Below are 26,621 nucleotides of genomic sequence, written 5' to 3' on the forward strand. Positions count from 1 at the left end.
GCTGGTTTTTGTGGAAGCACTTTTAATACGTAACGTGAAAAACAGCTCTTCAATATTTGTGAAATGTGCATCTAAATGCCTCTGTTTTGAGAAAAGTACTTTTCTTTTGGAGAGGGGAGCTGGAATAAGCCAAGCTGTATTTATATTTTATTGAAAATTTTGGGAGTTAACACTGTCTTCCATTACAGTAAGTGTAAATGGCTTCTGCTTAACTGTCGAGAGAGAAGTGAACCGCAAGTTCACCAGGTTCCTCAGGCAGAAGAGCTCTGGTGATGCTCCGGGAGAAGGAAGGCCGGGTCTGGTGCATGGTGAGAGGAGGTTGTCCACCCGAACTGAAAGCTGGATGCTTTGTGGATGGAGTATTTCGGAAAGGTGTCATACAAAAGATATCTAGAGAGGGAAAAACTTAGGTTTGTAAGTTTTCTTCTTGCCTTTTGTATTCAGGAAGGTCACGTTTTTACATCCTTCGAAAATAAGTAAATTGGGCAGGATGTGTAGTATTTTTCCCCCTCAAAACCAGACAGCCAAGCATTTCCAGCTTTATTTTAGAAGGTGTTGGAGCATGTACCTGCCATATCACCGTAGTACATTCAGTAGAAGGGAAAAAAAAAAAAAAGAAAATAGCTTCTCTTGAATGCTGTTAGTATTATAGACAATAGAATCTATTGATGTATCTAGAAAGTTATTTCACTCCAGCAGAAACGTGTGTGATCTTCAGGTAGGCATCTCAATAGAAGAGTCAGTAACTGAAATAGTTTGGCGCTGTGGGCTAGATGATCTCCAGTGCTCCCTTCCAGCCTCAGCCACCCTGTGCCTGCTCCGGGGCCAAAGACTTGAGTCCTTCGGTCAGTAGGTGGTAAACCAATCTGATTTTTCATGGGGACGTGTAAAGTAGAGAATGAGCAGAAATACTGAAATTACCCAGGAGCAGGAACTGTTCAGTGCAGCATATGTTACACTTGAGCCGTATATTGCTATGACAAATTTGCCAATTATCTGAAATAAGCAGCCTTTTTAATTTTTTTTACTGCAAGACGTTAATAGTCCCAAAGCCCTTTGTTGTGGTTACAAATTGGAAGTATGCTGCTCTTTACAACATCATTGAAAGCAGGGAGTCGAACCATGAATATTTTAGGCTGTGAATTGGCTTCATCTGTGTTTTGAAATTCTTCCCGTGCAGCTCTGCTCCGGGCCCAGCGTGCGCTGGAGATGGGTGTCGGTGGCCAACAGAGTAGGATGTCAGCTGGGAAGACGGTTTTTATCTCCCCTTTCCCTGTTGTGATTCCCTACTTAAACCCAGACCTCCACTCAGTTGTGCTTCCCGCACCTCCTTGTAGCAGCTCTGAGGCCCTTTGCTTTGGTTCACGGGCTCCTGGTACCTCTTAACCACGGGTGAGGAAGAGGATGAGCAAGAGAAGGCTGCAGGGCGGTGCTGCCATGCGGAGCTTGCCCGGAACAGGCAGTTCCTGTCCCAGCCCAAGGACGTGAGAATTGCAGTCACATTTATTCAAGCTGGTAGCTGGAAATGTGCTGTGTTGCTGGTGCACTTTGAGTTTAGCAGTATGGATGGTTGAGGTTCTTCCTCCAGAAAAAGAGATCGGTTCAAACTAAAATTTGAGTCAGTTAAATTCTCTTACTAAAGAAATTTGAGCGTTTATTGTGGTACTGTAATGCTGGATCCTGAGTTCTCAATGTTGGTGAGTCCTGCATCTCCAGAACCTGTATTGAGCACCTTCATCTGCTTTGTAAATAACAATTTTCTTAATACAGTTCTGCAGAATTGTGGATTTTTTTTCCTCAAAAACATGGGAGAGCAGATGTCTTTCCGGGCAGACCTTTGATAGTGGGAAGAGTCCTTTCTCTGAAATACGTGTATTTTTGGTGTGTGCTTCAACACAGGTAGCGTAGAGGGAGTTGTGTGTTGCTTGCAGTGTTACCATCTTCATTCCTTATGGTGTATTCATTATTTCCTCAGAAGCTAATTTCTTTTATTTTTTGGTTAGCAGAGTGAAGCAGGAACTGCCTTAATTCTAAGATAATGCTTAATTGTACGAACAAATCAGTTCTCAGAGATGCAGGCAAATCTGAYCCACTGACAAGGCTTGGAGAGGTTTATTCCTACAAGGAGCGGTCAGATGGCTGGTTGTCTGCATGTGAATGCTTGTACCTGTGCACATTAATACTCTGAAGAAGAAGCTACTCTCTGGTTCAGACGCAATTGCAAGTGTTTAAAGACCAAAAAGGAACAAATTAAAATTTTGCTATGCTCTACTTTACACCTTTTACTGATTAACTTCTCCCCTTGTGCCCAGATCTGCTTGCACCCTCTCTGTTAATACTGACCCTTGATGGCCTGTGGTAGCTAGSTCCTGTCATTCTTGTAGCTCTGTTTTACCCGCCTGGCTTATTGGGTCTGATGCTGCGTTCAGTCGGTGGGAATAAAATGATTAAAATGAAAAGAACTGTATACAAAATTATGCAAACAGGACGAGAATCCATCTAGGATGGGTGGTCATCATGAAGGTCTTTTCCAACCATAATGATTCTATGATTCATCATAGTGTTGGGCTTTAAGAACTTGTGATTTCCTGCTCCCTCCCCCAGCAGCAGCCGCTTTGCCTGTGTTTTGGGGGTGATTAACGGGCTCCTTTTGCAGCTATACATCCGGGGCCGTGCGGCTGTGGGACACGCGCGCCTGGGACCACGCGGCACCYCTCCTGCAGGCCGTGCAGGGGCCCGGCGACGCTGGAGCTCCGCCACACGTCTCCTTTGTGCGGATCAACAGCGCCCTGGCTGCAGCCGCCTACGAGGACGGTGAGTAGCCACAGCCCTGCTCCCTGTCTTGTCTCTTTTTGTCTTTTTTTTTTTTTAAAAAGAGGGGGGAGAAAAATGAGAGAAAAAAACAAAAAAGCTTTACAAAAAGGAAGCAGCTGTGCTCAGCTTTTTGTGTGCCGGTAATCCTGTGTACACACACACACTTGCTTTTATGTGAGAAAGTTGGCCAATAACCCTAAATGCATTAGGAGGCATTGGAACACAACACCCATTAAAACTGATGTTTAATTCCTCCTGGAAATGCAAAGCTTGAGTGCCAGGCTGCAGTCCAGCCAAGCTATCTTAAGCAAATAACTTGCTTTGTTGTAAAAATATTAAATTTTTGTCCASCAGCCCTCCCCTCTGCTTGCTCCCCCTTAGGGTGCCCTGAAGCTTTGTTGTGGGAATACAGATAAACCTGCTTGTCTGATTAAACTGTATCCTCTGGTTCCTTGTGCAGTGTGCAGATGCACCTTTCCTTAACTGAAGTATTAATTTAGTGTTGAGTTGTTATATGTGGATTAAAACRAAAGGTTTGGCAAGTCTGTTTTGATGTATCGGGTTTTGGTATAGAGAAATAAAAACTGTGACTGGATACTTAATGAAAATAATAGAATGCTCTTTATACACATCATTTCAAATATATTTAGAGGTGTTTACARGATGGAGAGCAAGAGCCAAACACCACCTGTACAACTGCAGAACATGGGAAYGACAATTGAAAAGGTCAAGATTGGGCAGCGCTAGACAGGCCGGGTCTAGGGAATTGCCCAGGCAGAACTTAACTCCTGTCATCTGACTTTGKCTGTCTTTACATTGTGTGATTTGACACTTAAAAACCTGTCCTTTGCTATGAATCAAGAGTTTTTTAAAGTTCCAGTTTTTAAAGTTCCAGTTCAAAAGTTTTCTAAAGTTCCAGTTCCATTCTTTGGTCCTGGCATTTGCATGTAGAAGCAAAGCCAAAAGATAAAAGAAATAAAATCCCTAATGCGTATACTTACAGTAAATTTAATGTTTTATGTCTAAAAACAAATGTTTAAGATGACCCACGTTCTTAATTGTTTTTCTGGTTTATGCCATCATGCTTTGCTGCTGCTCAAAGTGGTTGATGGCAGGATTTGGTGAGACCAGTGGTTCTGGTATTACTGAATGTCATTAATTTAATATTATTTACTTGAGTCACAGGACATTGTAACACTCAGCGGTAGCCTTAGAGCTGCCTTTTCATCCAGTGTGGCAAACAAGAATAGCAGAGGGTCTTCTACAACTAATCTAATAACCTGTTTGCTTTGGGTTTTGGACTCATTTTTGATGTTGTTTTCTTAATATCTCRTGTCTCTTATTTTTTTGTGTGTTGTGGATAAATGAGTGTGCATAAAGATGGGCAGCCTTATCCTTTTAGGTAGGAATTGTACTTGGCTGTGTCCTGAAGTTGCTCTTTTAGAGTCTTCATCAAAATTGATTGTTTTCTGCAGCAATAGAGAATTGCAAAAGTTGTCAATACCAATGCTCACCTCTCAAAGCACCCGTTTACAGCTGGGTGGAGAGAAGGATTTTAAGCTTAGTGCCGGGGGGAAGGCTCTGCAGAGAAGACGTTTCACTGTGTGCCCTCGTGCAGCTCCCTTCCCTCTTTGTTGCACGTTCCGCAGCAGCGTGGCCCCATCTGCGCGTGTTGGAGGCGGGATGGGACGTCACCGCCGCGGCCCGGCGCGCTCGGAGCCGCGATGCCCCTGGCAGCCCCGGCAGGACAGAGCTCCCTGCCCGCCGCAGGCTGCCGTTCCCTGCCCGCCATGCGTTGCCGTCCCCTGCCTGCCGCACACTGCTGTCCCCTGCCCGTCCCCTGCCCGCCGCGCGCCGCTGCTCCCTGCCCTGACAGTAGGAAACGGCCGCCCGAGGCGCAGGGAGCGCAGAGGGGAAAGGCTGCACTGCGCCACTGGTGTCGGAAGTGAATTGCAGCTCCACGACGGCAGCAAGGGAGGAACAGAGTTGTGGCTTCCGCTGAGCGTTCCCGACAGTGTCGAGCCTCTTGGAAGCGAGCTGCAGGGAGAGGTAAACAAGAGGGAAGCAAGCAGGGAGCGAGCAGAGCCTTTCTGCCCGTGCCAGTGCTCAGCAGGGGCGCTGCGTGCACACCTGGGGCACCGCGACTTGGCAGCGCGAGCCACAGTTGTGATTTTGGAATTCCAGCCCACTGGCCTCATATTTCTTCTGCCTTGTTTCCCATTGTCAGCACGGGCAGGCGGCCAGTTTGATTTTACCACTAATTGTGTTGCACGTTACCGAACTGAAATGAATCAAATCAAAATGCTTTTCCTGGAGCATTAGCGGCAGCGCGCGAGGGTTGTGGGTAATGAGCAGATGCTGCTAATGCAGGGACAGGAGCGGCCGTGCCAGGGCTCCATCTGCTCCGCGCTCGCCTGCCGCTGGCCGCCGGCCACAGCTTCGGGGAGCAGCGGTCTCCTGCAGCCGTCAGCTTCCGCCCCTGCCCTCCGCAGCCTTTCCATGTGAATGCGCTGCGGTGCAACACCAGAACCTGCTTCTTGGGGGTTATTTTTTAAGTGCTGTGCGCCACTCGTGTGTGTGTGAAGGGGATGTGGTGCTGTCCCAACCACGGTGGTGCTTCGGTTTGTGAAGAGTTTGAGGTTTGGGAAGAGTCCACGGTACTTCACAAGCTGCAAAGCAGCTCCTTGGAGCAGAGGGACTCGGCTCCTGCGGCGCCGGGAGGTGCTCTTGCTTCTTGGCAGCCACCACGAAGGGGTTTTGGCACTGCTCCTCACTGCAGTAGAGAATTGCAGTCTGGTCCGCTGTGCTCTTAAAGCTGCTGACAGTTGTTGTCCGTAGCCCATTTGCAATGGTCAAAATCAGAGGGATGTATTTGGAGCATTCTTCTAAGTGCCAGAACATGCTGCAAAGTAGAGCAGGAAGCAGAGGCTGCCTTGAATAAAGGAATGAGTCTTTGCAGAAAATTATCCACCATGCAGCACTCTGTTTATTCCTACTAGATTCCTGCTAGATACTACTCCTACTAGCACATTATACTTTAGCTGCTGTCTTGTCTATATGGATGGCTGTGGATGCAAACTCCTCCCTGTTTCACCAAATAGTGTGTGCCTTCACATCAAGATCTAGGAAGTCTTGCTCTCATGTCATGCAGTTGGGAATGAAGTATAAGCCTTGTCATCTGGAGGGAAAAAAGTACATATAGAATTTATTTATTTATGGCTTAAAACAGGTCAGGGATGTGATCTTCAGACAGCAGTGTTGTGCAGACAACGTGAACTAGCAGATTCTGACCTTCGTGCTGTTGCTTACGAGCTGCAGTGAACGAACCCAAGAACCATGAGCACGTCCAGATTTCCTACTCCAGCCTATATACAACTCTGTATTTGTGCCTTTTGCTTTTCCGTGCGTGTATCTTTTTCCTTTTTGCCCAGCTATGCACCGTGGGCAGGGCGAGCTGCTGCCCTCGGCGCTGCTGTTCTGTGGGATGGGCCGCGAGGCTCCCGCGCCGCAACGCGGCCCTCGCTCCGCCTGCGTGCCGGGCGGCTGCTGCCGGCCGCGCGCCGCTCTCCTCCCCTGTGGTTACGAGCTGGGACGTCTCGCTGTGATTTCGAGAGATGCGATGTTGCCTTCTTATTTGTCTCTGCTTGTCCAACCTTCCCATATTGTGGGATGAGAGCATTTTAGATGAATAGAGGCACTTGGTTTCATGGCAGGAGCGTCACATCTTGAACCAGAGAGAGACTTCTGTGAAACAAGATGTAAGAGAGCTGCTTTGCAGCRTGTCCTCTGTGCTTCCAGCTGTAAGGAAGGAACATATGAGACTGTTAGCACTCAGCAGCTTCCAGTCGTTCACCTTTGCTATGGAAAGTGCATATGAAATACCCCATTGATGCTTTCTAAAACTGGGCTGTCGGGTTCGCAGGCACTGGTAAGGCACAATAGACTTGCATTTAAGCATTTAAACCAAAAACCTTAATCATTTTCTTGCACTTAAGTTGTTTTCTTGAGCTGAGTTGAAATACAGGCAAACGCTAAAGTCTGTATCAGCTGGAAGAGTTGCTGTTAGTATTCAGTGCAGTAATAGATTAAGAGCGCAGATTTTAGCATTATTCGGTGTATAATCTGCCCAATATTTCCTCCCTTCCTCTCCCCCCACCACAAAAAATACTGTATGCCTGCAACCTCAGCTTCACCTTAGCAGAGATTTTCTTTTGTTGAGAATGAAGTATTAGCCACTGCTGGATGCAGAAAGATGTCAGTGATCTCATCTGCACTGGTAAATCTTACGCCTATTTTTTTTTTTATGTCGCCACACCAGTGACTTTAACTGTAAGGGTGGCCTTTACTCCTGCTCTTGAACATGATTGACTAGGGCAAAGGCTTGCACACTCGTAAATGCCTTGCACTGTATCTGGAGTGAAGCCCTCTTGCTCTTTGCTTTCCTTTTCAATTCTCCTTTCCACTCCTTGTGTCATGCTCCCTCGTTAAACAGGCTCTGACTTATGACTGTGCAAGCCATTTGTTCTTGGATATTATCTGGGATGTTTTGCATCACCTTATGCATTGGGTGTTGCACATGCTGTGGTTGCCTAATGTTAATTTTAGATGCCTTGAATGGATGGACTTTGTTGAATGTTTGGTAAAAAGGCATGTACCTGCTCTGAGCAGAGCGCAGTACTGAATAATAAGTTTTTTTTTTTCCCCTAGATTTGGAGAGCAAACTGAATTCCATTTTTTTCAGTTTGTTTGGCCAGAACAGGCTTGTGAGWCTTGGACCTTTTTTAATTTTGGATATTCTGCAAAACTTAAATACACTCAGTAATACAAGTCAAGTGAAATGCTCATTGCAAAGCAGCACTGGGAGCAAGTCAGCATCCCTTCTTCCTTGGCAAAAGTGAAAATGCCCCCCCAAAAATGAGGGTGCGAGTGGGGCCCTACCCAGGGGAGCCTAGCAGTGCTCTTCGCTGTCTGCTGAAAAATGTGGCTGTAACCTCCCCCAGTTCAGCTGGAGAGGTCAGAGCTGCTGCTGGACAGGCCGCGTGAGGTCAGAGCTGCTGCTGGACAGGCCGCGTGAGGTCAGAGCTGCTGCTGGACAGGCCGCGTGAGGCCGGGCCTTGCGCTTCCCTCGGCCCGTGGCGGAAGCCGCTGCCGACGCTCCGCGCTGGGCAGGTTCCTCTTGGAGGAAATCGCAGCCCGTGTACATTTGTTAACTTGGTTTAAGTGAGACTGTGCAGTGGGGCTACCGTTGTGTTTCTGAAACCAGTTTAGCCGTTATTTACCTTTCAAGCAATTAACGTAATTACCATTATGCTAAGCAGTAATTTTGGGAAGTTCTGCTCTGAGCCCTTAYGACTCCGTCGGGACAGTTTTAGTCGGGGCTTATCTTTTTGATGGAAGCCTAATTGCAGTTTTGGCTTTGTGTAAACAAACAGAGGCAGCTAATTGTTTAGGCAAATAGCAGATTAATTTAAATATGCATCCCTAATAAAACAAAAATGGTCCCCATTATGGGGCTCATTCCCATGGCGAGGAATATAAATATRCAGTGGGAGTGCCATTAGACAGGGATCTTAAGGATTATCTGCATTATTTCACATGGGTAGCACYTTCCAGACACGAAATAATCTTTACAAAAGCAAGCATAAATCAATTTAAACTCATTTAGATACCATTTTGCTACGTGCAGTTTCATTACCACACTCTTGCCTTGCCTCCTTTGGGACACGGGAGGAGTGTTTGCAAACTGGCATTGGTGCCCGTCCACAGCTGCCTGTCAGGGCTTTTATGTCTCCTTTTGAAGGAAGAGCTCCCATTAATCATTTCATCATTAATGCTCGTGCTAAAGTAGAGGAGGCTTCTGCAGCTCCGGCCTGTCAGGCTTGAAGATTGCTTCTCTGTTAATCCAGTGCAGAGGTGGCCCCCAAGTCTCCRGTGCTGTCTGGCCCGTCTGTTCTGCCATACGCTCCTGATTGCTCTCTGTTACTCATATTTAAATCTTCAGCTTAATGCTTTTAAATAGATTGCTGGTGATCTACACTGGAAAAAAATGCTTTCTGAAAGCACTGAATTCTTATGCATTTTCTGTTTTCCACAGCATGAGGGTTAGAGGTTTTGGTGCTGGTTGCAGACTGGGTGTTGAGAATGGCCTTGRAGTCCCTGCCATGGTTGCTCTGTTTGCAGAGCTTTAGATTCTTCACTCTGTAAAACTTCTGTGTGTGAAGCAGAATTACTTAGGTTTAAATGTGGATTCTTTCTTTCTCTCTTGCATGCTCTTTGTTTTTTTTCTTTTCCTCTGGTGCTAATTGAGGGCAAGAATATAATCGAACCAGAACTTCAGTATCCATTTGAAGTCTGATCTTCCCCCGATGCAGAGAAGCGGCAGAGGTCAGGCAGCCTTCCYCAAGGCAGATACCAGTGTTATCTAACAGTCAACAGGAAGAACAGCAATAGAGCCCCTAATGCCAGAATACAAGATGTGCCTTGGGTTGCCCTGACCCGATGCTCTTCTGCTGTGTGTGGTCCCAGCGTTCTAATTTCCTGCCCAGGACTCATACTCTTTKTATGCACTCTTTTCATCAGAATATTTCTAAGCTTCTCTTTTCAAACCATCTTGAAGATGTTTGGTAAGTTATTGGATAGTTAAGAACTGTTTGCTTTATGCCTTGGTGCACAGGGACCGTGAGCGTCTGGAGCCTGATGGTAGGACGGGAGCCCATCCATCATTACCAGCACAACCAGAGGATCCAGGCGCTGGCGCTCGGTTCCGAGGGCGYCCTGGTGGCAACGGCATCTGGCTTCGAGGTCAAAGTGGAAAGCCCTGACGACAGAGGATTCTGGCAAACTACAGAAACGTTTGAAATCCAGAAATTGGTGAGTCTCCAGGCTACACAACTTTATTCCATGTGCTCCTCCCTCCAGAAGCTTCTGATCTGCWAATGATTTTGAGGATGGTTGAGGGGGATCTTACAAAAATCTTACAAGTGTGTTGCATGAACTAGAAAGCAGCGTTATCAGCTAGAGGCTGTGATTTAGTAGCAGGTTAATGGATGAGGATTTTGTTGCTGAAGAGCAAGGGTAAAATGCTGGCTTACGCTCCAAGTGAAAATGAATAGGTCCATATGGTGCAGGAGCTTGGCTGTTTCTAATTATTATTTTTTTTGTCAACATTAAACTAAGTTGGCTCATTTTGTAAATCAGTATTCTCGCGCAGAATTGGAGCTAACACGGAAGGTCTCATTCCAGATCAGTGCTATCTGATTAATTCTGAGGCAGGATATTGCAGAGGAGCTAATAGGATCACTTGTGAAGCTGTAYGTGATTGTGCAGCTTCTGTAGGTTGCACCTTCTGTCACTGAGGTTTGGAGACGCGTGCTCCCCCATCGCAAGACACGGACTTGTGTAGTTAGTGGGTGAGAAGTTGCGATCTAAACCATTCCCGATGCATCCCCTCTTGGAAAGCTAACTCAGTTTTACAATAGATAAAAACAATGATCTGAGTTATCCCTTTAAGGATGCTGTATTCACGCTCTAACCACAGTATTTGCCCTGCGTGCGTTAGCCTTATGGTGGCCTCTTGCTTGTCCCTTGTTAATTTTTCTGTCCTTAAATTCTTCTGTAAAAAGTGTCCATTCCATCTTTATTCCTCAATGTGACATTTTGGAGTGGTCTGTTGTAATTTCTTCTGTTTTTTATTTTTTTTACTACCTCGTTCTATAGAAGGAAAGCTGAACAGGAGCTGAACTCCTAGATATGCAGAGCTAAAGTTGATATTCCATCTTTGTGTAAATTTAGTTTTTAAGGGTGATGCCTTAAGATAACTGATAGCCTGCTAATGTGTTCAGTTTAGCATGTGATGCTATAATGGAATTTTTGGCTGTAATAACCATGAAAAGTCTGCTCTTTTAGGTCAACTTCCTTAATCTGGTTCCAGATGTTACGGRGCGCGCGGTGGCAGTAGCGGCAGCGGAGGACGTGGTTTATCTGCTGAAATCCCAAGATCCTGGCAAAGTTCTCCATTCCGTTTATGGTCAACCCATCACGTGTCTCGATGTGTCTGCTAGCCAAGCAGCCTTTGGGGTCAGAAGCTTTAGCTGGTTATTGAATGAACCCAACCAGGTATTTCATTTTGATTTATTTCTGAGATTTATATACCTTAACCAATGAGTAYTAACCAATGAAGAAAACTTCATGCTAGTGACTATTTTCTTCCTGTTCTTCTCCCCTTTTCATTTTTTTTTTCTTTCGACAGTAGAGTGAATATTTCTTTATAATGAAATAACCTGGTGTTTTTATCAATTTTATTCCAGTGAACTGGAGTGAGGACTTGTTTGTCGAACTGGGTTCCTAGTAGATGCAGAGCATTTTCTGCTCCTCAGTGGGGCCCAGCTGATTCAACTCCGTGCTACAGTAGTGGTGAAGAGAGAATTTGTCTCAGCATCCCCCAGAATGTTGGGACTGTTATATTAAAGGAAGCTAAATTGTGGCCGTGGGTTTGATGCCCTCTGTAAGGCCCTGCTACTTTTTTTGGCATTTCTCAGCGCAGTAAATCACATGCAGGAGGTTTTTTTTTGCATTGCTGTTGCAGACTCGTGGCTGAGGTTTGCTTCTAGCGCAGCTTTTCTGGATGCAGGAGGTGCTTTCTGGAGCTCGCAGTCCCAATTAGCAACATAAATAATGGAATTTCTTTGGGGTTTAGAATCCTGTCTGCATCTTGACACTGTCTAGGGATTATTACTGCAAAGCTCTTGAAATGCTGAGCTCTTCTGATTCTCTCGAGTCTGGAGTATAGCACTGCAGTGAAACCAAGGGCTGGGAATAAGCATAGAATGGGGGATTAGTCTRCATTAACTATGTTTATTGCCTAATTTCAATATTCTTTGGTCAGTAAATAATCACTATCTCCTCTGTTTGGGGGGTTGGTTTTTGTATGGTTTTGTTTTCACATTCTGTTTCCAAGAGTTTGCAAACTCAATGGTTTTTGTGCGAGAGCCGTTGTTTGGATCTGTGACACTGCAGTCACGGAATTGAATCTCTGCAAGGAAATTTTCTGCGGAGTTTCTGGGATCGGCAGGGACAGGGCTGCAGAGCCCCCAGCACGGAGCGGGAGCAGCAGCGGGGAACGAGCCGGTGCAAGGAGCTGCTTCCGCAGCCTAAAAACACTGCATTTCCTCTGGCACCAGGAAAGCTTCAGTTAGCGCTAACCCTAGGTAGGAATAAATCTGAGCCCTGTGGTAGGAATAAATCTGTCCAGCTGCATCTAATTTCCCCATAAAATCCATGTTCATTAGGGAAATGCCGAGGCCACCGTAAATACCTCTTGGGGTGAGAGATGCTGGGCGGCCACGCTGGTTTTATTAATTCCTTTGCTGCCCTAATCCAATTCTTTTCCCCACAGAGGTGGCAGGTTAGAAGGTAAAATTGCTGCACTCGGGAGCATTGCTTTTTGTACCTCGTAAAGGGCAGAGAAATCTGCTCAGAGCCCGCGCGTTGCTCCGTGAAGCCGGATGTGTTTCCCAATTTTCTTCCAAATTATTTGGCATTTGCGCTGAGTCTTGCGTCACTTGCCTGGCGTTGCCGCAGCGGCTGACATCACGAGGGAAACGCAGCACTAATTTCTGTGAATCACTAATTTCTGTGATGCTAATGAACCTCGTGCAGACGTGAAGGGACTCCGTGCTGGGTGATTACATGGGGCACAGGTTGACAAGCTGCCTTTAGGAGAGCTTGGGAGCTCGGAAACACTCGCGTAAAAGCTGGGCTGCTTCTGGCTCAAGGGTTTTGGTATTTTCTTCCCTACCTCTGCTGTGGGATTTATTTATTTATTTTGAGCCTCGGTTTGCACCTGTAATGCTACTGAGTTAATCATTTCTTATTTTTATCCAAATTTGACAGCTGCATRGAGATTTGATACATCTATTCCGTAGGGATTTCAATGTCAGTGTGATGAAAAGAAGAGAAAAACCATCAAATGCTTGGCATAGACTTGCTTCTTGTGAGATGACAGGCAGGAATGCAGAGAGGATATAAATGCCTCAGCTGTGGAGAGAAGTTCAACTTTCACTGCATTGAGCATCAGACAGCCCAAGTACGAGATGCACTTTCTTGAAAGTTAATCCTGTTATTTTTGGTGGTCCTGAAACATTGTTTTCTGTTAAGCTAACAGGAATTTCTTAAGTAGGGGTTACTTCAGCAGGATTAACTTGGTGTGGAATATACTGTTTCCATTAAAACCCATAGTCTTGTAATACCCAGGCCTTATTCCCACTTTGGTTCACACGCAGGCAGTAGTTCGGAGCAGATAACGAACCGCAGGCTCCGTGCGGGGTGGAGGGCAGTCTCTGCAGCAGCATCACGGACAGCAGTGTTCACCCGCTTGAATGCTGTCTGAGCAACGTATGTGAAATTATTTTCTGATGCAACTCTAGAGGCGGCCACAGATTTAAACGAGACCTGGCTGTGGTCCTCATTATGTCAGGAGATAAACTTCTTAACATGTTCAACATTGATTGATGWTAGAAGCTAATCAGCAGGAGGGGATTTGGGGGTTTTTTCACCAAAGCAACTTCTCATTGTAGTCATACAAAATAATTTAAGTTCAGGTAGCTTTGAAATACTCTTGTTGTGGTGCATGCAGGATCTGTGGATGCAAGATTATAAGGCACGATTCGTCACGTGTCTTTATCTTGGGTTCCTTTATGCACAAACTRGGGCGTTATTTCAGAAGAGGRGCATGAGGAAGAAAGGAGGAGAAYGCTAATGATTTTAGATACTCCATCCTAGAAACAACAGAGAAATAGAAACAGAAAGGATGGATGTGTTGAGATCAGATGTCTCGGGAATTACTTGTTCCGCTGTTTCTCTTTCGTCTGCTTTGAGCTGATGGTTGGTCTGTACCAGCTCAGTGAGACTCGMCGTACGTGTCTCCTCTCATCAGTGCCTCAAATGCTGCCTGGGATTTTTGCGACTGTCTTCATTGTTTCCACAGAGTTCTTTGGCTCGTTACAATTATGAGCGGGTCCGGTAGAATTAGCCACTTGAAAAGCATGCTGTGAACTGGTGCTCATTAGAAAAATATAAATGTATACATGTAAAAGTATTTGTTTAGATTGAATCTGATACTTGACATCTCTGGGTGATGTTATAGGTTGCAGGTGTAGTATATCAGCCCTTGCAGCTTTCTGGCACCTTATTTTAACCAAAATCCGTTCCTTTCCCTACTGATCAGCTTGTACTGTGTCTTCTGGTGTCATGTCCCAGTTGCTATGGAATTCTGAAGGCCTGAAGTTTTTTGTCTTATTTTTTTTATTTAAAAATATGCTTGTCAGCTTTCTTAACTACCCTGAACCTTGTAAATGTTCTAATTTTCAGTGGCTACGTGCCAGTGATGAATAATTTGGTCTTCATGAACTGTTTTCATAGCACTAGAAAGACAYGTCTTGCTGGTGACTGATGGAAATATGCGGGATTTGCCCAAGCGTTTCCGTTCTCGGAGCTGTAGCGCGTTAGCAGAGCTTTGAAGGCGTTTTACATACATTTTCTTTTCAAAGTATAGGAGAAAAAGAGCTCTTAACGTGGATCTGAATTGTGTAATTTTTATAAGCCAGGTAATGCTATACATATATMTATATATRTGTGTGTGTGTGTATATATATATAAATATATGTATATATTTTTTTTCCAGAAAGATTTGGAGTTTTCCTTGCCTCGTCTTTGTACAGCATAACAATTAACCTCAATCTTACTGAAGAATAACAATGTGCTGCCTTGCTTTGTCCATGTTTGCAATTTCCTCCAAATCTTTTTTTTTTTTTTTTTGCAAGTTAAAAAACAAAGAAGCCCTTATGCATTGGCTAATTCTATTGACATCTGCATTTTTTCTGTTTGTGCATTGATGTGCACAGTCCAGAATTGGCACCGCTGCTGAGGTAAGGATCTCAGGTTCTGGAAATGTAGCCGATGGGACGTGCCAGGAATATTCAAGGCGGTTATCTGGGAAACTAGAGAATTCATTCTTGTTTTAACAACCAGCTTGCCACCTTTTTGCCCACGCTATCCTGAGCTGAGAGGGAGAGCGTGTTTTGGGGCTGGGGCTTGTTCTTGCGTTACCAGCCTCGCACAATGACTTATATCTGGCAAGAACTTGCAAAATAGTCTCCCTGGCCGATTGTCAAAAATTACATCATATTGGAGTAAACTGCTTTTAAATCAAACATCCATTATTCATGTATATTAACTGCTTTTTTATTTTTTTATTTTTCACAGGCTGTTTTGTGTGTGATTTACTCTTTTTTTTTCCCTTTCTCTCTGATTGTGTCTCATCTCCCGCGCCTGCTCCTTTTAAATCTTAGCTCATCCTTAAATTKATGGAGCCAGAACACTTATCCCTGTGTGCACGTATCAATATGCCAACCTTGCATTTGTTAATATTCATTTTTTTTTTTTATTTTAGGGTTTTTTTTCCAGCATTATATGCAATATTTACAGTAGGCAATTCAATGCATTTGCACTGGGAAACTGTGCCCCTGAGGCTTGTAAACTTTCCAAATACTTTTTTCCACATCCCTTTAGAAACAAAATTCAAACTTGCAGCAGCACGCGCCATATGTTGTACTTAATTTGATGACTTCTGCTGGAAGTRCATGTGAAATGGCCTTATTGTTTTTGTAGATGCCGTGGGCATTGCGTGGTTTTGAGCCCACCTCCCTCTCTGTTTGCGGGGAGCTTCTCTTTCTGACCCTTCTCTCCCGGGCAGTCTCACTGTGTATTCAGGCAGGCTTTTCGCCACTTGGCAGAGGGATGGGCAGGAGGAAGGGGGAGCAGCGTAATCTGAAAATAAAATGCAGACTCCGCTCCGGTCTTGCTGCTTGTTCCTCTGCGTCTTTGGCCGAGTGAGATATTTTTCTGTCTTGATCCTCTGCTTCCCTATCTGTGAAATGATGCCCCCATCCAAGCTGATTCTTTCTGGGAAGGCAGTTTTTGAAGGAGGTGTCCTGTCTTGTTATTCAGTAAGGAGGAGGATGAGGTTTTGAAGCATGGTTTAACTTATTTATTTTTTTTTTTTTGCTAAAACTTATGTTAAACTGTGTTTAATACTTCATCTAAATAAGAGTTACACGTGCTGTGTATGACAACTGCTTCACCCAATTCAGAAAGACCATGTTTTCTTTTACTAGCTGTGAGCTGTAGTAASTTAAGAAGCCAAAATGCATTTGCAGAGGGAAATCAGCTTTTTCACCAAGCAGTTGTCTCTGCTGGCTTATGGCCAGGACGGTGGGTTGAATGGCCTGCTCTTGCAGAAAGTACCCCCGGCTCTTTGATAACAAGTGCTTGGGGATTTGTTGTTTTAATGTTCCATCCAAAAAGGACATCTCCGACAACACAGTCTCCCTGAACACCTGCTGGGGCTTTGGATGTGCATGGAAGCGTTCCATCAACAGCATTTCCTTCAGTTCCTCTGCCTTCCTTGGAAGGATCTCAACCGAGGTGCGTGGACTACGCTTGACCTCGCTTAGCTGCAAGGTGCGATGAAGCTCATGGCTTAGCTCCTCTGGCTACAGAAACTTCATTCTTTATCCGTTCATTTGGACCTCTTGTGGTCTGGGATAGCATTTTAGCAGCACTCCTGGTTCCCACTGATGTGCAGCTTCCCAAAGTACAGTGAGTTTTCCTTTCTTCCTCTCCCTATTCCAGGGCGGGTGCCAGGCTGGTTCCAGCACATCTGTCTGAGGAGGGTGGCCACCGTTCGAGGATTGCCCAAGTCGTGCAGTAAAGTAGGAAATTAGTCTAATGCACTGCCTTAACAAAAGGGAGAGTACGAGCTTGAATAATTAATATTGCTAGTCTGTGGCAATCGGATAAAATGAAGTCCCATTTGCTCAGCCTTATTAAAAGAGAGAGAGAGGGAGGGAGGGCTGGTAAAAGTCGTTAAGGGACTTGTAACATGGAAGGAATCGCCTCTGAGATGGATAATGTGTTTTCTAATCTCTGCGGTCTTTAACTAAACATAATGGTAAAGGTACTCTGGCTATTTCTGGCGTGTTGAATTATTAAGCATTCGGGGAGATTGCTTGGCTCCTCTCCAATAACGTAGACTTTTTCATTTGAACAGTGTTAATAGGTAACACTTTTTATTTGGCGCGGCTGATCCCGATACATCTGCCCAGAGCATTTAATGCTTTTCCTCCGTGGCGCCCCCGGTTTTCCCCGGGGAAAGGGATGCTCATTAGTGCGTTGTCCCAGGGTGCTTCATTTCACACCCAAGTGCTCTTGGTTCACTTACCTTCCGTTCGGCACCTATTAGGTCACTGGTCTTGGGCGTCCATTATAGGATTATAAATGTCTTTAAAAGGGTAATCCCTTTGCAGGGTGCATTATAGGATTATAAACCTCCTAAAGATCTTATGCTTTATCTGCCCTTTAACATACAGACCCGTCTTTCAAGTCCCTCCTGACCAGGTATTTTCATTCTTTCTACTTGGCCTTTATAAAGAAAAACCTTGTTACCATGGGGTATTCAAAGCTTCAAAGTTGTCATCAGTGTGGTGTTAAAGAACCTATCTTCAAGAAATTGTAATTCAGACCTAAAAATGCAGCCTGCCGGAGTTTCTTTTGTTTCTTTACTTACCAGCTTGTCAGGATGAGGGTTTGAGATTCACTTTCAGACCATAAAATTGCTCAAGATAGAAGCCAAATTCAAAGGTAGGTAAAACCTGAGTGCTAGAAAGTGCAAAGAGCAGCTTCCTCCGAGGCGGTGGGTCTGACTGGCTGGAAATACACAGCAGCATCATAAAAAGCTACAGCAAAYAAACAAAAACCTTGGAAGATTAGAGACTCATGTTGGAAGAGAAGGAAGTTGAGAGGGTAAAAGAGTGATAAGATGAAAAAAAAGCTTTTCTTTGAGTTTTGTGGACCTGAGCCTGTATTTTTTATAGTACCTGTCTTATGTTTATAGGATAGGCTGGAGCTTTGGTCATTTGGGTAAATTAATAGTTTATGGATGCTCATTGTAAGTATTAGCCCYAGGGGCCTCTCCCAAGGCAGCGTTGAGGCCTGCCTCTTCTCCAGAGTTTCATTGCCCAGCTGGGAAGGGCTGGCCGAGGAGCTTCCCTTGAGGGTTGGCCCCTGTTGATGTTGACCCGGCTGATCTGTCTTTCGTGAGTGGAATTCAGCAGAATTCAGTGACATTGTCTTTGCTCGAAGCTTTCAACAGAGAGATCTGGTTGATCTTTGCCTAAAGATCACGGGTGGTGGAAGCTGTGCTATATTTCACCGAATTAGTCTTTATAGCAAAAAAAAAAATGAGTCTATTTGCAGGTGTTTTTCATAGGTATTGAAGCTCGGATTTTTATTTCTTTTACACAATTTTTATGTCCTGTGTCTATAAAGGTAGAGTCTCTCTTGCTTTACAGAGCTTGGGAAAAGCTGCTTTGGTCTTAGGGATGAAAAAACATGCTCTAAAAACTGGTACTTGAGCCCTGCRGCTTGAAGAGCAGTAAAATGCAAGGCAGCACATGTACCTTCAGACTGGGAAAGGGAGCTGGCTGGGCAGGGGGTTAAATATTATAAGCAACTGAGGAAATAAGCTGTGAATGTGTTAACTGTAGTCAGGTAGTGGGTAAAATGCCTGAATAAAACTGTACCGTCTTTTTAGCTGGGTGAAATAGCAGGTGGAGGAAACCTACGGAGGCTCTGCACTTCTGTGCAGTATTTCCAGAGATTTTTTTAAGGATTAAAGGTTTAAGCTTTGTTGCCTAGAGGCACCCATCACCAAATCATCTGCTCCTGCTCTCCTAATTCAGCCTTTCCAGCGCTGATTAAAACTGCACAGCTAGAAAGTAAAAGGCCAGGCAGCATCGCTGCTCAAGGGAGAAGGTGATGAACAGAAGGGAAATAACTTGCATTTTTCTTCTAGTATTTAGCGTCATGATCTTCAATGTTACTTAAAACCAGAGTGGTTTTTATGCCTTTTCYTGCCAAGAGGGGCCATTTCAGAGGTGATGTGTCTCTTGGTGTGTTGTGTGATCGCCTGTGCAGACCCTTTTCGCGTGCCCTGGCAGCACCGAGTCAGGGCTCGCTTCTACGCTCTTCTCTTTCTGCTGTGTTTTATCAAATCCTTCTTGCACTGCCCATGTGTTGATTCTGCCAAATGTTCCAACCTTCCAAATGTTGATTCTGTTTACTTTTACTATTATTTCAAATGTTAAGCTTAATAAAGAAGTGCTTYGCTTTCCCCTGTAAACCTGAGATGTTCTTGATGGATTCCCATGTACCATTGCATTTTTCATATTTCTGAGCTTGTGTTACTGCCATTTCCATGGGGTCATCTTGGTTCCAGGCTAGAATATTGAGAAACACGGTCTGCACCCGTCCCAGTAGCGACAAGAGCTTGGCTCCGCTTCATGCTGCAGCGGTACGTAGATATTGTGCCTGTACTAAATTTACCTGGTGTTTGTTCTCTTTCTGCCAGATTCTTCTTTACAATCTGGAAACAAGTCAGTGTCTAAAGAAGCTGGGCAACTCATTGGGTGACTTTTCGTGCGTCAACCTCCAGGACAGCCCTCCAAACATGCTCGTTACCGGCAATAAGGACAGAAGGTGGGTACCATCAAGAGCAGCAACCCATCCCAAATTAGCTTACTTCCTGTCCTGCTGTCCTACACCTGGTCCTGCTAGAATTTGTTTCTCCTCTAATGTTTCAAACACAGCCTGCATGAACTTCAGGAACAAATATTAGGTAATAGTTGGATGTGGCTGCCGGTTCGCTTTGTTTCGGAGAGCTCCATGGGAAGACTTTCTTTTCAAGCCATTTGGTGGACACAGTTGGTGTACAGCCCAGCGAGACCACTTGGAATATCTTCCACTTCCCCACCACCACCCGCAAAATTAGTTTGGCATTTAAAAGCTCACTTTCTGATATTAAAAAAATAACCTAAGGGATGAATCATGTAGGATGAGAGGGGTCCGTCTGCCAAACGATGTCAAGAGTGTATTTCGGAACACTGTCATGTCCCTCAGGTGACAGAAAAAAAAAGAGACTTTTCATATGAACAGATTCCAGCTTCTATTTAGCTGATTAGCAGCTTTCTCTTTAGCTCCTTGGCTTGGGGAGCAGGATTTTCCCTGCGCAATGTCTGGTGCCAGGAATGGACGCGCTGGGAACAGGCAGTGCGAAAGGATTAAAGTGCTTAAAAAGACCCTTTGAGTCCAATTTTTAGGTTTTCTCTTTTTGGCTAGTGACTTGCRGGGTCTGATCCAGTGCACCAAAGGAGATGTGGGCTGGCGAGGAGCCAGTCCCTAATGGCTCCCGGTTCCTTCTCCCTCCTCCCTGCATCGGGCATGGGCTGCAGGTGGTGCTCTGGTGTGGTGGTGGGTATCAGCTTGTAAGGCGGATACCTTCGCTTGCCAAGTCCCAGGCCTCTGTCCCGCCAGTGCAGCAGCTTGCAAAAATGATTATTTTGTCAAACAGCTTTTTTTCCTTCTCAGCGGATGGGCGCTGCAAGCAGCCCTCACGCTTTCCTCAGCAACCAAGGTAAAGCAAGTAAAATGGAAATATCAATTGCATGAACTCATGCAGCTGAATCCTTGGGAGGTTTTTCCTGATAGATTTTCTGAAACACCCCAGTTAAACTGCATCGCCCCATGATGGAAGAGCAGATAGAGTTGATATCCCTTAAGTGAGATTGAAATTTGCTCTCGTTTTCCTAGAATAAATGTCTGTGCCCTTTCCCCTCAGTTTTCCAGTGCAAGAATTGATGGGTTCAAGGGTTGACTCTCATTAAAATAAGAGACAGTTGGGAATCAATAGTTCAGCAGATAAGGAGGGAATCTAGGAGACAAGACCCCGTGTAGCTCAAAGGCCAGGTCCTTGGTGCTGCTGCACGAAGGGTCTTGCTGGGTGCTGGGCACCCGCAGGTGGGGAGTCCCTTGAGCTGCAGTGGCCTTGGTAGGGAGCAAGGATCTAACTGGGCACCTTTGCTGCGTGAATTCAAGCTGCTGGTGGCCGGGGAGAACGTATTGTTGGAGTCAAAATGAAGCATTTTCCAAATCTTACTGATAGGTGCTGTTCTTGTGTTTGAAGCCCTGGTTTTGAAAAACAAAACAAATGGCCCCGTTTGAAGGGAAGTGGTTTTGGTAGGATCTGTAAAAGGCTCGGTTTCAAACTGAGAATACTCCTGAAGCCCTGGCAGTACATTTGGTTATTTATCTGTGCTTCACACTTGTAAGAGAGCTGAAATAGGGAACATATGCTGATGCACTGCGTGGTGGCAGCTTTTTGAAGGGACATGAGGCAGCAAATGGCATTGGGAAAGCAAGTACGCAGCAAGCCCAGTGAATACCTCTGCTGGAAAGTGTGGATGGAAAAAATATCTTCCATCTTCTCCTAAAGGTGAATCAACTGACTTGTAGTACTGTCTAACCTGAGCCAAAGCCTGGTCACAGAAACCTTCCTTACGGCTCTCTTGAACTGGGATGAGTGTGATGTGCTCCCACTGAGCCCAGCTGCTGAGGCTGGGCCATGCCAGGTCTGCATTAGAGCATCGCATTAGATTTGCAAAACGCTCTTTTCCCCTTTTTGTCTTTCTAAAAAGAGAAGCGCATCTAAACAACTCAAGTGTGCCACTGATTCTTCCAAGGGTGTGCCAGAATGGACACCTGCCTGAAGCCTGGGCCCTTGCTAATGAGATAACCAGGACACCAGCAGATCTTCGCTTCCAACTGTGCTTACCCAACAGAAGCAGCTTTGATTGTCGCGCAGAGCGCGGGCAGCGAGACGGGGAGAGCGCCGAGCCCGGCCCAAACACCCTGTCCCTGCCCGGAGCGCCGCTCGCTCTGATGTGCGGCCAGCGCTTCTCCCAGCTGGAGCTGGAGCTGGAGCTGGAGCTGGAGCTGGAGCTGGAGGAGGCACCACGCTCCTTCCCCAGCAGCAGCGGCCTGACGGGGTTTCGCGGGGCGCGCGCCTCTCCCTGCTCCAGCATGTTGTTCCGCATGTCAGATGGATGTTGCTCTGCTGGAGTTTTGGCCTGCTCTGCTGCCTTTTATTTGAGTTGCTGAAATGTGCTGCTTGTAAAACTGTATGATGCAATCTTTATTGGAGGAAGGCAGTGGAAGGGCTTTGCAGTGCTGTTAGCTTCATAGCAGGGCATTGAATGAAATACAGCTAATGTGCTGGAGCAGGTAGGTGTGGGGCTTTTGGGGGGGCTAATGTGCACCTGGTGGTTTCATTCTTCAGAGCCATCAGCTGAGGGCAACTTTCTCTGGCTTCTTTTCAACACTGAGATCAGTATTTCTCTTTACTGCTGTGTTCACTCACTACCATTTTCATTTTGCTTTGCTTTCTCTGTTAATCTGGWCGTAGAGGGATCAAAACCCATCCTCCTTTGTGATGTGCACTGGATTTAAAAAATTGACAGTAGGCATTAGCTTTCCTGTAACGCTTCTGTACCGACGTGAGCTGACTGCCTCGGGCTCAGGGAGTCTCTTCTCCCTCAACCYGTGAGTGTCTGCTGTCTGTCCCTGTAAATAAGGAAGAAGAAAACCTGTAACTCAATTGTTCTTCTTGGAATGAAACTTGTTGCAGTTACAAGAGCAGTCAGAACTTTTATGAATATGATAAAATACAAATTAAAACTGCTTCCGATAGGGACTTTGCTGCCCTTCACCACAGTCACTTTACTTACACAGAGGAAGGAATAGCCACTCCATGACAGAAAGGAGAAGAAATCTTTCCTGCTGGTCTTTCTCCTGTTTCTGTATCTTCTGAGCGATCAATAATTTCTGAAAAGCAGATGCCTCTAAGAGGTGCCTGAAGCCACTAGTTCCAGTATTGAAATCCGTTCAGCGGTGCAGTCGAGTGCCGGTGCCACTCTTCCTCACTGCTGGTTTTGTGTGTGAACAAACACATCAGCTCTTCAGCTGCCACATGTTTAGTCATTTTAGTCCATCTCCATGGACTTTGCTTGGGTGCTGGGGAGAAGGGTATTTTGTCAGCAGGCCRCGTGTGTTGCTGCCTGCCTCGCTGTGAGACGCAGGTTAAGGAGCTTTCTGGACATGTCACTTAGTATTCCTGTCGCCTAGCGCTTGCAACGAGGCAGCGAGAGCCTGTGCGATGGATGACGTCTCCATCAGATATCATCAAACCTAGGGCGGGTGTCAGGTGAAAATGCCAGCAGCACCCAGAGGTGTCGGGARCGTGGGTGGGGTCCGAAGCGAGCCCTCCTCTGTGCCCAGCTGCGGTGTTTCCCGGAGCTCCTGTGTCCATGTTGCCTCTTCCCTGCAGCAGAGCGGGGGGTCACTGGCTCTTCAGACTCCGTGGAGGCACCCTGAGTATCTCCAGTAGGAAAGGAGAGTCTGTGTTCATCCATCAGAGGACAGCAGTGCTCGGCGTGTTGAACTCATGCTGTCCCGGGAAGGCAGCGTAATGTTCCCAGGCATGTTTCCCTTAGGTTGCACGTCCGTCCACAGCTGCTCTCATCTCTGCCCTTACCTCCCTTTCCTTCAGGGTCCGGGTGTACGATCTCCGCCAAAGCGAGTCCCTGTGCTCGCTCTACGGCCACCCCCTCGGAGTGTCGGCAGTGCAGATGGATGACTGGAAGGTGGTGAGCGGCGGAGAGGAGGGCTTGGTCTGCGTGTGGGACCAGCGGATGGGCTCCAAGCTCTGGGAGATGCACGCCAGGTAAATGGGTCTGCCTTTGGGAGCTTGCTGCAGGGCGGCTGTGGGATGCAGCACGCAGGAGCAACGCGGGAAGGGGGTGATCGGGGCCAAAGTAAGAGCTCCCCATGCCTAAGGCTGCTGGGACGGAGCTGCGCTGACATGAGTTTGCACTTGATACGGGAATCAGTCGCTGCCCTGCTGGATTCCTGTGCCTGTTTCTGCCTCTGTCCCATAGCTTTCTTACTCAGATTGCCCCTTATTAATTAAGGAGAGTGCTTTAACCAGGATGAAGGAGCATGCCATTTTTTCCTCCAGATTTTTGGCAAGATTTTAAGTCTTCCCCCATTCCCCACAATTACTTCACTGAATCTCAGATTTAAATGCTGGGCTTCTCACAGTTGTCTTAAATGCAGCTGGTTTTGAGCGTGTCCCTTCTCTGTGCTGTACCTTTGCACAGGGGCTGCCCCTCTGCACAGTCACCCACGCAGCGGCTCGCAGTGCTGAGCAAAGCCACCGGAGGGGATAAACCAGGGACACGGGCACTGTAATAGCAGCTTGTGCCACAAGTGCAAACACAGCTTAGGAGCCTAGAACTGGCAGAAGACTGTAAGTGGCTGCAGCTAAGTGATGATTTCCTGACCAAGCAGAAAAACCCAAAGTAGAAATACTCTTGTGCAAATGAAGACCTGAGGATTTAGCCCTTAGTAAGCCTGAACGATACCCAAAAAAATCAGGATTTATTTGTTCATTTTCTAAGTCTTTGCCAGAGAGGAGGTGTTTGCAGCCTCAGGAGTTCAGGCTGGAGCTGTCATTGATTGCTAGCAGGTATCTCCTCCTCYTGTGACCCTGTGGATGGTAAATGTGTCCTGGTGCAGCTCTGCATTAAGGACAGTGCCWCACTGATCAGCTCCTGGGGTATTGCTCAGCAGCGCGCCAGGGCTGGRCGATGGAGGAAGACGCCTATTGAAAGTGAGGCTGAAAATACCCTTTAAGCTGGACAGGAATGAGACAGCATCTCTCCAGTCCAAAAGGTTTTCCTAGAGAGAAACACTGGGTGTGAGTTGTTGTCCTTGCCTGTAACCCAGTGTCAGTGTGGAAAGGAAGAGCACAGACAAGGGATGTGGTGATGAGCCCTTGGAGAAGATTCCTGCCTGACTGCATGTGCAATTCCCCGCGTCCTGGGTGGCTCTTCACCAGCAAGGGGGTAAGGAGGGAAGATGGGATCTCCGAGCTGATGCCACGGAGGGGATTAGTAAAGCAGTGCCAGCTCAGTGCTSGGAGAGGGAGATGTGTGGAGCCGGGTGCCACTGTGTCCGGAGGCACRAGGGTTTTCCTGGAGCGCCTCAGAGCTGCAGCCTCCAGGGCTGCAGTGCCTGAAATATTCTCCGTCCTCCACGTGTCTTCTGGTGAGAGTCCGCTAGATGGTGATAAAAACTGCGTTTATCGATTTCAGATACGAGGAGAAGGAGCCAAAGGCCAAACATCTCGGCCTCTAGCCGCTGAGTGCCAGGTTCAATGAATTCTTGTGCAATCCAGCGCAATTCCTTCCCTGCTCTTAGCTCCTTTCAGAGCCTGGTGCAAGCGGCGTCTCACGCCGCGCTGCCGTTTGGTTTGCAGGCATCCCGTCCGCCACTTGCGCTTCAGCTCTCACAGCCTCATCACGGCCAACATCCCCGACGACAAAACGCCCCGCGGCGCCAGCCTCGACGACGACGACCTCACCGCGCACCGCAAGTGAGTCGCGGCTGCCGGCCGGGCCCGGCCCCTTGCACACACCAGCGCTCTGGAGGGTTGAAGGGGCACACGAAGCACCTGGGTCATCAGCCAGGGCTGTAACAGAGAGAGAGGGCAGGTAGACACAGCACAAAGATGAACCTTTCCAGACCGCTGGTGAACTGGCTCTCATTTACTTCTGAGCACAGGGGAACGTGTTTCTTTTTTTGGCAGGTGAGTATAAATGCCACTGAAGCAAGGCAAGGAATGCAGTTCTTTCCTTGCGTTAAGTATTAGTAATGATATCTCCTCCAAAAGGAAAATTACTGCTATTTAAACTCCACGTTTTGCCATTTGCAGCTCCGATGACTGTTGGCATTTCTGATTGAACTGTCAAGCCACATGACGCTCGTCCTCCCCATTCCTGAATAGATYAGAAATGTTTCGGCAGATGCCAATTACATCTGTGCATTACTAAAGTGAATCATCATTTTACGAACATTGTTGGCTTCTCCTGTTGAAACATAGAGTTAAGGTAGAATTTTAGTGTGTCCCGATTGTGTTTTGCGCAGGCATCGAGGAATCATCTACGCCTACGAGTTCTCAGCGGAGCAGCTGCCCGGCGAGAGCGTCCTTCCCATTTGCCGCTCTTCCTACGACGAGGTGGCCGGTTACAACTACAACATCGGCCTCGCGGTTCCCTATGACGACATTTAGGTAACAAGTCGCTTCTGGCTGGCGTCTGTGGCCCGGCCCTGTGCCTGGCACGTGGCCAAAGCGAGAAAGGAGATTCGCAGGGGACAGCCACCAACGGGGGCGGCTGCGGGCAGGGTTCATGGGTTGGGCTTTTGGTGGAAATTTGGGATGTGCAGAAGAATGGAGAGTGCAGCTGCCCTCAAACACTAAATAAGACTAACTGAGCCTGCAAATACTAAATCAGGCTAAAATATGTTGCTATGCAAATGTTTAAAGGTCCGCGGATGTGGAGCAGAGAGCCTGAGAACGGCGAGGACCATCCTGTCTCCTGAGAGCAAGATCCTTGCGGCCGGCCTGCCGGGGGAGGAGCGGAACGGGGCCGGTGCCGTCGTGGCCGTGGCCACGCTGCGCTCGGAAGCGGGATCCGGAGCGGCCGGTGCCGTCATGGCCATGGCCAGCGCAGGCTGGGAGCAGGGCGAGGAGCTGGAGCCGCTCAGTGCCCACCCGCCCCCAGGGAAGGAATCAAAACGCGGGCTTCRATGAGCGCTCCGGCTGTGTCACAGAAGTGGAATTTTGTCCTGTAATGAGCTGCTGATTCTTCTTTAAGCGCATCTGAACATATCTACAAACAGGCAAAGCCAATGCCCGAAAGGCTTGTGCAGGGAGGGTGCGGAGCAGAGGGAAAGGCTGGATGCTCGGAGCATCCAGCAGGGATGCTCAGCAGGCCGCGTGCTTCAGAATCATCTTT

General features: G+C 46.8%; 1 protein-coding gene across 1 annotated transcript in view; it reads left to right on the top strand.

The window, feature by feature from the left end:
* Nucleotides 1-26,249, top strand: part of FBXW8 (F-box and WD repeat domain containing 8) — a gene marked incomplete at its 5' end in the record, with an annotated part of 45,331 nt that extends 19,082 nt beyond the window's left edge. The window contains 8 exons of the mRNA XM_026042891.1: nt 2,657-2,814; nt 9,488-9,684; nt 10,720-10,929; nt 19,280-19,407; nt 23,312-23,485; nt 25,082-25,198; nt 25,750-25,894; nt 26,150-26,249. Coding sequence (XP_025898676.1) covers nt 2,657-2,814; nt 9,488-9,684; nt 10,720-10,929; nt 19,280-19,407; nt 23,312-23,485; nt 25,082-25,198; nt 25,750-25,894 — 1,129 coding nt within the window. The remainder of the gene's footprint in view (nt 1-2,656; nt 2,815-9,487; nt 9,685-10,719; nt 10,930-19,279; nt 19,408-23,311; nt 23,486-25,081; nt 25,199-25,749; nt 25,895-26,149) is intronic.
* Between the last annotated feature and the right edge of the window lie 372 nt (nt 26,250-26,621).

The sequence above is a fragment of the Nothoprocta perdicaria genome, unplaced genomic scaffold, assembly GCF_003342845.1.
Source record: "Nothoprocta perdicaria isolate Ctin4 unplaced genomic scaffold, notPer1 scaffold_317, whole genome shotgun sequence".
NCBI lineage: Eukaryota > Metazoa > Chordata > Aves > Tinamiformes > Tinamidae > Nothoprocta > Nothoprocta perdicaria.